We start from the raw sequence: 12,202 nt of genomic DNA on the forward strand, positions 1-12,202 counted from the left end.
TGAACTGATTCAATTTTGTTGCAAGGTTTTCACTATTTATGTTTTTTACACATTTTCTTACACCAAAACACCCTCTGCAATGTATGTTTTCTAATAATTGTTTAGTATTGCTCATTGTACACAGAGACCCATGTGATCTGAGGGCAGACCCACCATCACCTCAACCTAATACATGGAACACAGTTTCTTACGTAGGATTACTGGTATTGCACTCTTTGGGTGATACAGTTTCTTAAAAACAGCGCTGAGCAGCCGTTGTTCTGTCAGAATCTTAACGGACAGTGCCAGAAACACAAGAGTCCCTGGACAAAGCCTAAGCCCAGCCTCTAAATAAGATTATTATCAATGGAAATTTCAAGTAAAAGTCTTTAGTCTTAGACTGGACTTTATTTCTGTCCAAGCTCAGGGTTTGTGGATGTATGTGTGGATGTAGATGCATGTGAGCTCATGAATGTGAACAATGAGCATATGTTACCTTGACGATACTAATGGGTTTCCTGGAGAGGTGGAAGCTGGTGTAGAGCAGGAAGGTGAGGATGAAGGTGAGAGCTCTGTACCTGCAGAGAGGAAACACAAGAGGTCAGCAGTGAGACCTGATGGACTAGAGAAGAAATCCAAACGCCCCCTCTGAACTGAATGAAACTAGCATGTTCAATTTCAGTTTGAGGTGAGGGGTGACAGGACACAGCTTACATTTTAATTTTTTCAAGCTTGCTTATCTCCTTCATTGTCAACAAGCTAAAACCACAGCACACATATTTGCAGAGATTCAATTAAATTTTATTTATATAGCGCCAATTCATAAGAAAAGTTATCTCATTGCACTTTTCCTATAGAGCAGGTCTAGACCGTACTCTTTATAATATTTATTACAGAGCCCTAACAAATCCCACCATGAGCAAGCATTTGGTGACAGTGGCAAGGAAAAACTTCCTTTAAGAGGCAGAAACCTTGGACAGAACCAGACTCAATGGTGGGCGGCCATCCACCGCTGCCATGTTAGGTTTTGAGAGAGAGAGAGAGAGAGAGAGAGAGAGAGAGAGATGGTTTTGAGAGAGGAGAGAGAGAGAGAGAGAGAGAGAGAAGTTTTGAGGGGGGGGGCACAATGCAAATACCACCTGGAATTTTTATTTTTTATTTTTAAATAGTAGAATAGTAATTGTAGTGTTAATATTAATAAATGAGTAATAATAGGATTGACAGCTATAAGAAAAATAATGTCAGTATTAGTAACAGAGCCAATAACAACAACTGGAGTAGCAGTTGTCAAGCAGGAACACGGGGGCAGCAGGTGGCCTACAACCACAGATCCAGACTCTGCAGCTCCGGAGGCAGAAATACCTGCTGAAAGCGACAGAAGGAGAGAGGAGAGAAACGAGAAAGCACAGAACTACGGGAGAGAGAAGATGTCGAGTTAAGCATAACTAAGGGATGGTTCAGGACTCACCCAAGCCAGCCTTAACTATAAGCTTTATCAAAGAGGAAAGTCTTAAGCCTACTCTTAAATGTGAAGATGGTGTCTGCCTCCCGAACCCAAACTGGGACCTGATTCCACAGGACAGGAGCTTGATAACTGAAGGCTCTGGCTCCCATTCTACTTTTGGAGACTCTAGGAGCCACAAGTAACTCTGCATCCTGGAAGTGCAGTGTTCTAGTTGGATAATAAGGTATTATGAGCTCTTTAAGATATTATGGTGCCTGACCATTACGAACTTTGTAGGTGAGGAGAAGGATTTTAAATTATATTCTGGATTTTACAGGGAGCCAGTGCAGAGAAGCTAATATTGGAGAAATATGATCTCTTTTCCTAGTTCTTGTCAGTACACGTGCCGCAGCATTCTGGATCAACTGGAGAGTCTTAAGGGACTTATTTGGGCATAATAAGGAATTACAATAATCCAGCCTAGAAGTAACAAATGCATGCACTAATTTTTCAGCATCATTTTGAGACAGGATGTGCCTGATTTTTGCAATGTTACGTAGGTGAAAAAAAAGGCAGTCCTTGAAGTTTGTTTCATGTGGGAGTTAAAGGATAAATCCTGATCAAAGATAACTGTGAGGTTCCTTACGGTGCTGCTGGAGGCCAGGGCAATGCCATCTAGAGCAACTATATCTTTAGATAATGTGTCTCTGAGGTGTTTGGGACCAAGTACAATAACTTCAGTTTTGTCTGAGTTTAACATCAGAAAATTGCAGGTCATCCAGGTCTTTATGTCCTAAAGGCATGCTTGAAGTTTAGTTAACTTGTTAGTTTCCAGGAGTACCAGGAGATAACTTCACAAAGATTACTCCACATCTCAAAAGTAGCAATTGACACAATCCACAGCAGTCAAAGAAAAGCAGATGGTATTTAGGGATATTTGTGTAACATTAACAGATACTCAAAGGTGTGGCTGACATTATGGCTCTCCCAGTCCTATTATGTAACAAGCAAATATATAAAACATATGTAATGATCAGCCAGAATAAGTGTGACGCACTCTACAACTGATTCGACCTCCCACATCTGTCTGACGTATTAAAACAAACGTTAAGCGACAGGGAAAAGTGTTATGAAATATTTAGGCACACAAAGAATAAGCTATTTAACATGTGGCTGAGGTCTGAATGACGCATTAAATATATGATGAAACTATTATCCTGCAGACATGTTCCTTGTAAAAGAGAGATACCGACCAAATAGAATGTCTGAGGTAGCTGAATTACAAAGCAGTCAAGCTGTCCACAGTTAGCAGTAGAGACAGTGAGTTAATAAAGGTTAGGAGGTCTGCTGCACTGCTGCTGTAGCCTGCAGCCACAGTAGCACCACCACAGATACCATAAAAGAAAACTGACTGAGCCATCTGTACTCCTGACAAAGCCAAATTTTATCAATCATCTGTCAGTGTTACACCCATCTACAGCTTCATACAGGATATCCTTTAACTTGAATGTGTAATTTAATTTGCAATTAATTATTTTTGCTTTATCCCTCAGTCAAATTTACACTAATTTGTGTGCTGTTTTTTATATTTAGTCAGTTCTGATTTTATCTGTGCTGATATGAAAAGCATGGGTCTGGCTGTGTAATGAACTTGGGTTTGTTTGCCATCCTGATGTCTGTATGTGTGTTTGTTCAGTGGTAATGAGGCGCTTGACAGTGACTGGCTGGAGAGCAAACAGTTGAGGCTGAGCCAGAAATCTGCCTCTCATCTGTTCTATAGTACATTAGGCTGGTTTTTCAGGCTCTTTAACAGACACTGGAGAAGGAACAAGGATCAATTTGAGAAGAGCAACTGGAAACATTCTTGTGCAACAGTTGGACGGCATGCTGTGAGCGTGTTCCAGTTCCAGTTCTCAGTGTGTGTCCTGAGTATAGCAAAAGACAACAGCTAGAAAGCTGGCAAGACACTGCCCAAACCCAGCTGTCACTGACAGCCTAAGTGTAGCATACAGCATACTGCATTCTGTGTGGTAAAGCTGCACATTTTAACAGGACACCTGAAGCAAAAGGGCCCTCAACAGTTCAAACCAAGTGGCCATGGAATATGCATGATAATTAGGGTTGAACAATGATTTTTGTTAAAAATTCAAAATCACAATTTAAAATGAGTGCTAGTTTCAAATGCAAGAGCCGCAATTTGAATTACATTAACGTCTTAACAAGCTGTAACAAGTGAAAATGTTAGTCAGCTACTATTTAACAATCTTAACATGACAACTGTTGCCACCAAGTTCTCTAAGGAGTAATATATAATATATAATTAATATTATTTACTTGAGCTGACCAAAGTTGGTGGTCATCTGGGTAATAAGCTTTATGCATGCCGGTGTCTGTACTATTTACACTCAGTACACTCGGCCAAAGATGGGTTCTTTGTATCATTTTGATATTTGGAAAGATAAGAGAATAGACTGTACGATTCTGCTGTTCAAAAAGACCAACAGAGTGGTGAGTCTCTCCCTACATAACAATCTCAATGATGGAATCACGTCATTTCCTGATGGTAGTTCTGGTTAGCAGCTGGATCTGTAGTTGTCAAGACTGACAATTGACTCATAGTAAACAGCAGTTGGAATTTCCCAGTTACACTTTTAGGCACATCATATCAGGGTGTTAAATATCTAATCTATGGCTGGCTATCAAAGTCACATATCAGGACTCCTCATTCCTAGTTCTTGTGAGTCAAGACAAATAAATCAGTGGGCAATTTAAATTTAAGTCCAGGTAAACCCACCAACAATACAGACGCCAATGCTACAATTACACCTCTGTGGATACCTTACTTCACTAGTAAACCTAACCTCTGAATTGTAGTGACTGCAAACTTAGCGAACAAACAAATGGATGATGATTTGAACATAATCTCTTTTTTTGCCATGGTATAACCTCTAAACAAGAAATGTCAGGCATTCCAGCACATCAGTAATGTCAGTGACATTCTATCTATGGAATTCAGAGCCACTGGCCCATGTTGACTGTTGTACTTACTTCACCTTGTAGGCTGATGCAGAAGACAGACAGACATGCAGTTGGCAAACAGTCATTTTGTGTGAATTTAGCATTTCAAATTTCCAGTCAATCATGTGTGGCACCATCACAGAGGCCCACAGGAGAATAGGCTGGGTTCATAATAAATTGTAAATGGTAAAGGGCTGCATTTATATAGCGCTTTTATCCAAAGCGCTTTACAATTTTGCCTCTCATTCACCCATTTTCACACACATACACTCACTCTCTGTGATTAGTGGATGACCTGCATTACCTCCTGAGCCACAGCCAGCCCAAATATAATAATGCATGCACTGTAAAACAACAACCATTAGAAAAAAGACAGACCACTGAAAAATACTGTGCAGTGTAGATGAATATGAAAATGTTATTTTTATCTAGCAACTGTACTGTCCAGTAAGTTAATATGGCAAAGCAACAAAATGTTAATGTTAGCATTTAGTCTAACAACCATTTACTCTAACACTAGCTTTCAATACTAATGCTGATGTGAAACCTGACTGAGTTTCAGTAAAGATGCCAAAACATACTTTTTTTCCATACCTTACTTTGAGAAGGTTTTTTTTTTCCCCACTTATAGCTGCACTAATCAATAATCTTAATTTAACAATGGAAAAAAATGGCCGTGTAATGCGAAAAGTGTCGCTTGTACCTCGCTGGGCAGGTTGTACACTACCTAACTAACACTAAACAGCAGAGAGACAAAGTTAGCGACTAGATGGTAAACATAATAGTGGAGCATTTACCAGCTAAAGAGCCAGATATTTTTCTCAGGAGTTGGTGGAGACCAAACCAGAACAACAAGGAGAGTGAATATTGGACTAACATCCATCAAGTGGACACAAAGACTACTCCAAATGAATGCTAATGTTGCTCTGTGTCTGCAGGATGCGTAAATACGACACTGTTTGTTAACACATTCACCACATCAACTTTATAATTATATATATATATTTTTTTTTAATATATATTTATATTTCAATGTTGTCTTTACAACTTGTTGCTCTGCCCCCAAGTGGTCCCAAAAAAATGCAGTTTAACTAAAGAAGTCAAAGTTCTCAGATGTTAAATGTTGTGTAAACAAGTGTCTGTAAAAGAACATTGCAAAGATAAAATAAGGTCTAAAAGTGGCAAAACGGCGATTTAAATGTGGAACTATCTGATCATAGAATAAGTAAACAAGATTATGAATCTGACCAGACATCATACGCCATCTTTCAATTTCTGGACAGTTTTTTATACTCAGTGCTAAAGACACATTCAGGTCAGTACCAGGAAAGTATTAAGGTGACGATAACCAGCCCTACATTTTATTTTATTAATACTGTGGATCATATACAGTTTCAATCCAAATTAAAAACAAGGCAGCTACTAAGATTTCTTCACCAATGGCCGGCATGCAATTTCATTCCAGTGTGAAAACTAGCCAACTTGACATGTTAACATTTTGTTCATGGATATTACCTCATAGATACTAAAAGGTTCTCAGACTATCAAGACATTTGTTTTTTTTCCCAGTACAGCTAGTGTTTGGTAAATAATGTGTGTCAACACCAAGGCTGGTGTTATTGTATACTTTTTGTCCGTTAATTATCAACTTCCTGTCCTGCCTGTGTCACTCAGCCCCAAGCCCATTGGTTCTTACTGAAGACATAATATTTAAAAAAAAAAAAGTCAAAAATATATAGTTAATTTAATTGTAAAAAAAACAACAAAAAACAACAACAAAAAAACAACAAAAATTGTAGCAACAATTTCCTAAAACAGCTGGTCACTGTAGTTTAAAAAAAACTTTAATCTAACAGTAGGAAATAGTGCATGTGTTAATTGTTGAATTTTATTGCATTGTATTATTATACTGTATTATCATCATCAACCGGTAAACCCACTTGGTACTTCACACTATTTTATCTTATACTTATACCCACCTGGTACTTAATTTATTTTCTGACTTGTTTTTATAGTGTATTATATTTTTTGCTAGTACTTTCTCCTGTGTGCACTGACGTAAAGGCGAGCTGCTGTAACAAAGAGTTTCCCTTCGGGGATCAATAAAGTATTTCTGATTCTGAAGATGTTTTCTGGCAAAAATGAGACGAGCCTTAATGTTCTTTTTGCTCAGCAGTGGTTTTCGTCTTGGAACTCTGCCATGCAGGCCATTTTTGCCCAGTCTCTTTCTTATGGTGCCGTCATGAACACTGACCTTAACTGAGGCAGGTGAGGCCTACAGTTCTTTGGATGTTGTTGTGGGGTCTTTTGTGACCTCTTGGATGAGTCGTCGCTGCACTCTTGGCGTAATTTTGGTCAATTTTGGGAGTTGGGCACTCCTGGGAAGGTTCACCACTGTTCCATGTTTTCGCCATTTGTGGTTACTGGCCCTCACTGTGGTTCGCTGGAGTCCCAAAACTTTAGAAATGGCTTTATAACCTTTTCCAGACTGATAGATATCAAATTACTTTCTTTTTCATTTGTTTGGAATTTATTTGGATCTCGGCATGATGTCTAGCTTTTGAAGATCTTTTGGACTACTTCACTTTGTCAGGCAGGTCCTATTTAAGTGATTTCTTGATTGAGAACAGGTGTGGCAGTAATCAAGCCTGGGTGTGGCTAGAGAAATTTAACTCAGGTGTGATAAACCACAGTTAAGTTATGTTTTAACAGGTGGGGCAATCACTATTTCACACAGGGCCATGTAGGTTTGGATTTTGTTTTCCCTTAATAATAACAACCTTCATTTAAAAACTGCATTTTGTGTTTACTTGTGTTATCTCTGACTAATATTTAAATTTGTTTGATGATCTGAAACATTTAAGTGTGACCAACATTCAAAAAAATAAGAAATCAGGAAGGGGGCAAACACTTTTTCACACCACTGTATATTATTATGTCACCCAGCGCAATAGTGTGGCTTATGCTATCATCAGCGATTTACAGTCAGTTTTACTCACAAGCTAAGTACAGTACCTCCAATATGACTGCTAGAGGGTGTCAAAAGCCCTCTGTTGAATGTAGTATTTCCTGTACTCATTTAGCTGCTATTCATCCGCAGTTGCAAATATCATGTGAATGCATTGTCTGACCTTACTGCTCAACCCACATGGACAAAATGTGCTGAGTGCTTCACTGAAATGTCCATATTGCACAGACATACCTAAATCAGAGCTCTTAATAAACTGTGACACCTTGTAGAAATAGTTTTGGATGGGGAAACATTCTACAAGTAAACGGACTGACTTAGACATTCAAATGACTAATTGTCAACGACTGAAACAGTATGCAAACAATTCACATCAGTTTCACATTAATGGCAAATTGGCAGTCAGAAATGAAAACTCATACAAAATATCCAAGAGTGTGACTGATTAAACAGTGAGCTATAATTCAGAGGAAAGACTAACATGTAAAGAGACAACACCCACTTACACACAGACACACACACAGTCAGATTCAGACTCACCACTGGTCCCTGTCGAAGGACACCAACAGGCGGATCCCAGGAGGAACAGTGGCCATGTTTAGGCACAGGTTTGACAATCAATGACAGGCAGCTGATGTGAGCTCACGCTGAAGAGCCTGATGTGGTACATGCAGACATGGTGGTGCTGCCACGGCTCATGGCGGCCACAATGAGCACTGGAGCTGGATGGAAATATCAGGAGTCTAAAAAGAGAGGGAGAGACAGGGGTAATGGAGGAGGGAAGAAGAAAAAGAAATGATGAGAGGAGAATTGGTATAGCTGAAAAGATAAAGAAGGAGACAGGGAAATGTCAGTGAGGGCATGAAAAAGTCAAAATGACCATAAAGTGCCAGTTTTCACAGCTGGTGTAATGGGCTCACCTGTCATTTTGTTTCTACCACTCAGCTTAATCTGCATACGGACTGTGTCCATCAGAGAATAAAAAGTTAATAAAAAAAAAAAAGTTTGACACAGACATTTCAGAAGACAGAAACTTAACTGAGGAGGTTTTGCAGTAGCTACACTACAGTCACCTATTTTGAATCAACACACAGGACAAATCTATAATAGAGAAAAGCTAAACTATGAGAGGTAGAGCTATCATGCAAATCCGGTGCTGATGACCAATGTTTAGTTATATGGATTTTGGTGAAACTGTAGTGCTGAAATGATTAGATGATTATTAGTCAGTTGACAGAAAATGAATCAACAATTTTGAAAATCGATTAGTCTTTTAAGTCATTTATCGAGTGAAAATGAATATTCTCTGGTTTCAGCTCAAGTTTGAGGATTTGCTGCTTTTCTCTATTTTGTATAAATGCAGGGTTTCAGCCAGTGTATTGCAAGCCCAGCGGCCTAAGTTGAATTATTTTTTAGATTAAAAAAAAAGTTTTTTTAAAACTACACTTATAGTGGGGCAGCTCAGTCGGAAACAGATCTAATGGTTGGAAAGCTCACCAGTGACATCTGTTGGTTAAAAAGTGAATGCACTAAAGGAAAACAGCAGGTCTGAGATCAGTGTTCTTTGCCCTCATTGTGCGTAGAGTGACATTCAACACTTGATGCTTCCATGTATCACAAGCTAATCAGAATGAAACCATATGAATCAAGATTCTGTTACTGCATTGCCTATTTCCCGCCTCAAATGTTTTCAGAAACACATTTTAGTGTACTAAGACGGTGTAGTCCCTCATTCGTCCAGGAGTGTTCCATCGTAGAAAAGGTTTCAGTCGTAGTGTTCAGATGACTACGACGATTTTAGTGTACTGTTTAGCTGTAGAAAAGTTTGTGACCAGGCCACCATTTTTTTCCTGCTTGAAAATGGACCAAGCACCGCCCTAACTTGCATATGATGCTCAGCACATTTCGTTGCTCTGATTGGTCGTAGGTCTTTCCAATCTTTGTCAGTTACGTGTGTGTATTGTCTGTGACGTCACTGAGGCACCATTTTTGTGTTTTCTATTTCTAGTAGTTGCTAACTAGCTAGTTTGTCCCTATTTTTCATATGTTAAAAAGTGGTTGCCACTGATGGCAACCAAAGGCCAAGAATTGGTTGACACTTTCTCACAATGGTTGCCGATGGCAACCTGGCAACCATTACGGTTGAACCCTGCTGTGTTATATGTTTGTCACTTGAACGGCCACCCCACCCTTTTGATAGGAGATCCCTTGGGTGTAATACCTATCAAATACGTCAGTGCGATTGTGCTTGGGCACGTGCTTTCAGATTGGATGGTTTCTCTGTGAAAATCTCAAAACAGTCAATCACTGCTACTCTGTATCCAAAGGCCTCCACAAACTGATGAGGCATAATTTTGTGCAAAGTGTCTCTGTCTGGCCATACAATCAAACGCCTCAGGTTTGCATATAAAAATGACACAATTTCATTCAATGTTCTGTACACTGTCTTTGGGGAAACACGGAAGAGATGGGCTAGGTGTTGTGCAGGCAGATCCAATCTGAGGCGCATTAAGGTTAACAGGAGCAAATGAAATGGAGTGAGAATTTTCCTTTGGTCTGACATAAAAAACTGGAATAATGCCATAAAGGTTCCCAGGTTTGGCAGACCCGTGTAGTACTTTACCTTACTTCATCATTGTTTCCTAGGGGTGTAAGGGTTCTGAAACTATGACCGAATCCATGATATAAACTGCCACGGTCTCGAGTCGTGATTCTGTCTTCTGTGTCAAGGCCCCCCCACCAGTAAAAATAGCATAGTATTTATGTCTTCTACTTGCATGCACGGAACAGAAAGTCTGCAGTGCGAGTTTTACCTGGAAAGTTTTGGCGGTGCACCGCAAAGATTTCGGTTTTGATCCGACACTGGGCCAGAATTACCATTATCAATACCGATACTTTTTATAATTAAAGCGGCTTATGTACTTTCATGTAGGGGAGAGCAGTGTGTCATGATTTATGAGGTGAATGCATCGTCAATAGGCTAAATCTTAATACAATTTCATGACCACTAAATGATTTGCCAAAAGTTAGCAATAATAGTAAGGTGCCTGCCACCTGTGAGACCCAGGTTTGATACACACATTGCAGTTAGCAACATTTTCATTCACAGCTGTGAAATAGCTCCAAATGATGCTCCTCTTTTGTTCAGCCATCACTGCAATTATGTGTCGGAATAAACTAGTTGGGGCACACTGCAGGTGCACAGCGTGTATGTTGTTAGAGTGCACACAACATTACAACAGCAGAGGAGAAGCAAAGAGTTCATGCACTAAGATGGGTTCACAACAACTGAACGTTGTTTGTTCTACACTTTGATGAAATACAAGAGAAAAACTGATCCCTGACGCTAGAATCGATCTTCAAAACGAGACATAGTATCTGTATCGATATTTTGGTATCGATCCGCCCATCCCTAGCATGAATATTCATCTGTCTGCTACAATAGAAACCAGGGAGCGTAGCTACGTTACAGCCAGAAAATCTATGCATTTTTGTCCTGAGACCTTGATCAGTAGACTTTTATAATCACTGCTAGAATATAACGTTACAGTTGCAAATCTCATGTGACATAACTAGCGTCCTGGCATAGCTTCCTGGTTTTACCTTTGAAGCTTCATCTTATGGTAACTTGAGACCGGTAGACCACAGCTCTACGGCTCAATGAAGGTGCAGTTGTAAACTCACCAAACCAGTGGCTCCTGCTACATCTTGGTCAAAATTCCTAGTTCCCAGCAAAAATGTCCGAACCAAACCTAATACAACCCAGCCAGAGAAAGAGACCTGGCAGCGAATTTATGCTTTACATCCTTCTATTTATCCAACACGACTACAGTGTTTGCTGAGGCTGAGAAGAGCATCTGAAACTTCGGACGTGGACAGTACCCGAAGCTACTGTGCGTCTGTTTGGACTATTAAGCGACATTTTCTCTCATTTTCCTCATATAACATTAGCTATATCGTATGTCGAACAGTAACGTTAACCATTATTGAAAAGAATCTCCAGTTATCAGTAATGTATCGACAAAGTCAAAAGAGATAAATAAGTCTTATCAACAGAGAAACCCTGGATGTTAAATTACATTTCCTCTTATGCTGGAAACAATACGGTGGTTAAATCGCAGGCTACAGCCGAGCTTCCTTCTCCTTCACAACAGCCGACAACCGTTGGTCGGTCTCGTAATTAACGTTACCCGATTCGCCACAAACACTCCATTCCTGCTGATGAGCTTACCTCGTGACGTTACGGAAAACGGTTTTGTGTGTGTTTCTGCCTTCAGTTGAACGACATATCCTCCCTCTTACATAAAATTCGACGGCTTTGTGTCTGTTTCTGCTTCTGCCTTCAGTGGAACGACATATCCTCCACTTCCTTGATGTGTGAAAGCTAGCGACTGTCACCTCAAGGCCACTCACACACAGCTGGGCCGGCCGCGGCGCACGCTCCTCTCTACTGCTCTGACGTCATCCCCGGCTCCTGCTGCAGTTCAGATACTGTAGTTGTTTGATCTTTGACCAGAGCCTCTCAATGTGGTTCACGGTCAAAATCTCCACTATTACTGCATGGAGAGCCATTCATTATTCATAATGATTTCGGCTTCCCCCCTACCTTTACTCTAACACCACATCAGACCAACATTTCCTCTTGTACATATCTTCTTCAATATCTAAGTCAGGATACCATGACATTTGCTGGATACATTAATGGTTCCCAGATTTTGATCACATGGCATTTGCTGATAAATTTTATCTTGTCATACATTATCAAAACAGGTGTAGGCCTACCAATATTGATG

At 39.9% G+C, this 12,202-nt stretch overlaps 1 protein-coding gene across 2 annotated transcripts in view; it reads right to left on the reverse strand.

Annotated features, from left to right (window-relative positions):
* The window catches only part of slc37a1 (solute carrier family 37 member 1), a 43,538-nt gene extending 31,662 nt beyond the window's left edge, over positions 1–11,876 (reverse strand). Inside the window, exons 1-3 of one of the 2 annotated variants that reach the window (XM_044216793.1) lie at positions 11,641–11,876; positions 7,950–8,152; positions 476–557 (exon numbers count right to left, since the gene is read on the reverse strand). In XM_044216793.1, coding sequence (XP_044072728.1) covers positions 476–557; positions 7,950–8,005 — 138 coding nt within the window. In that variant the 5' untranslated portion in view covers positions 8,006–8,152; positions 11,641–11,876. Of the gene's footprint in view, positions 1–475; positions 558–7,949; positions 8,153–11,640 lie in introns of those variants that run through there. The other variant, XM_044216794.1, reaches the window with a different exon arrangement.
* Between the last annotated feature and the right edge of the window lie 326 nt (positions 11,877–12,202).

Source organism: Siniperca chuatsi, linkage group LG12 (genome assembly GCF_020085105.1).
Source record: "Siniperca chuatsi isolate FFG_IHB_CAS linkage group LG12, ASM2008510v1, whole genome shotgun sequence".
Classification (NCBI taxonomy): domain Eukaryota; kingdom Metazoa; phylum Chordata; class Actinopteri; order Centrarchiformes; family Sinipercidae; genus Siniperca; species Siniperca chuatsi.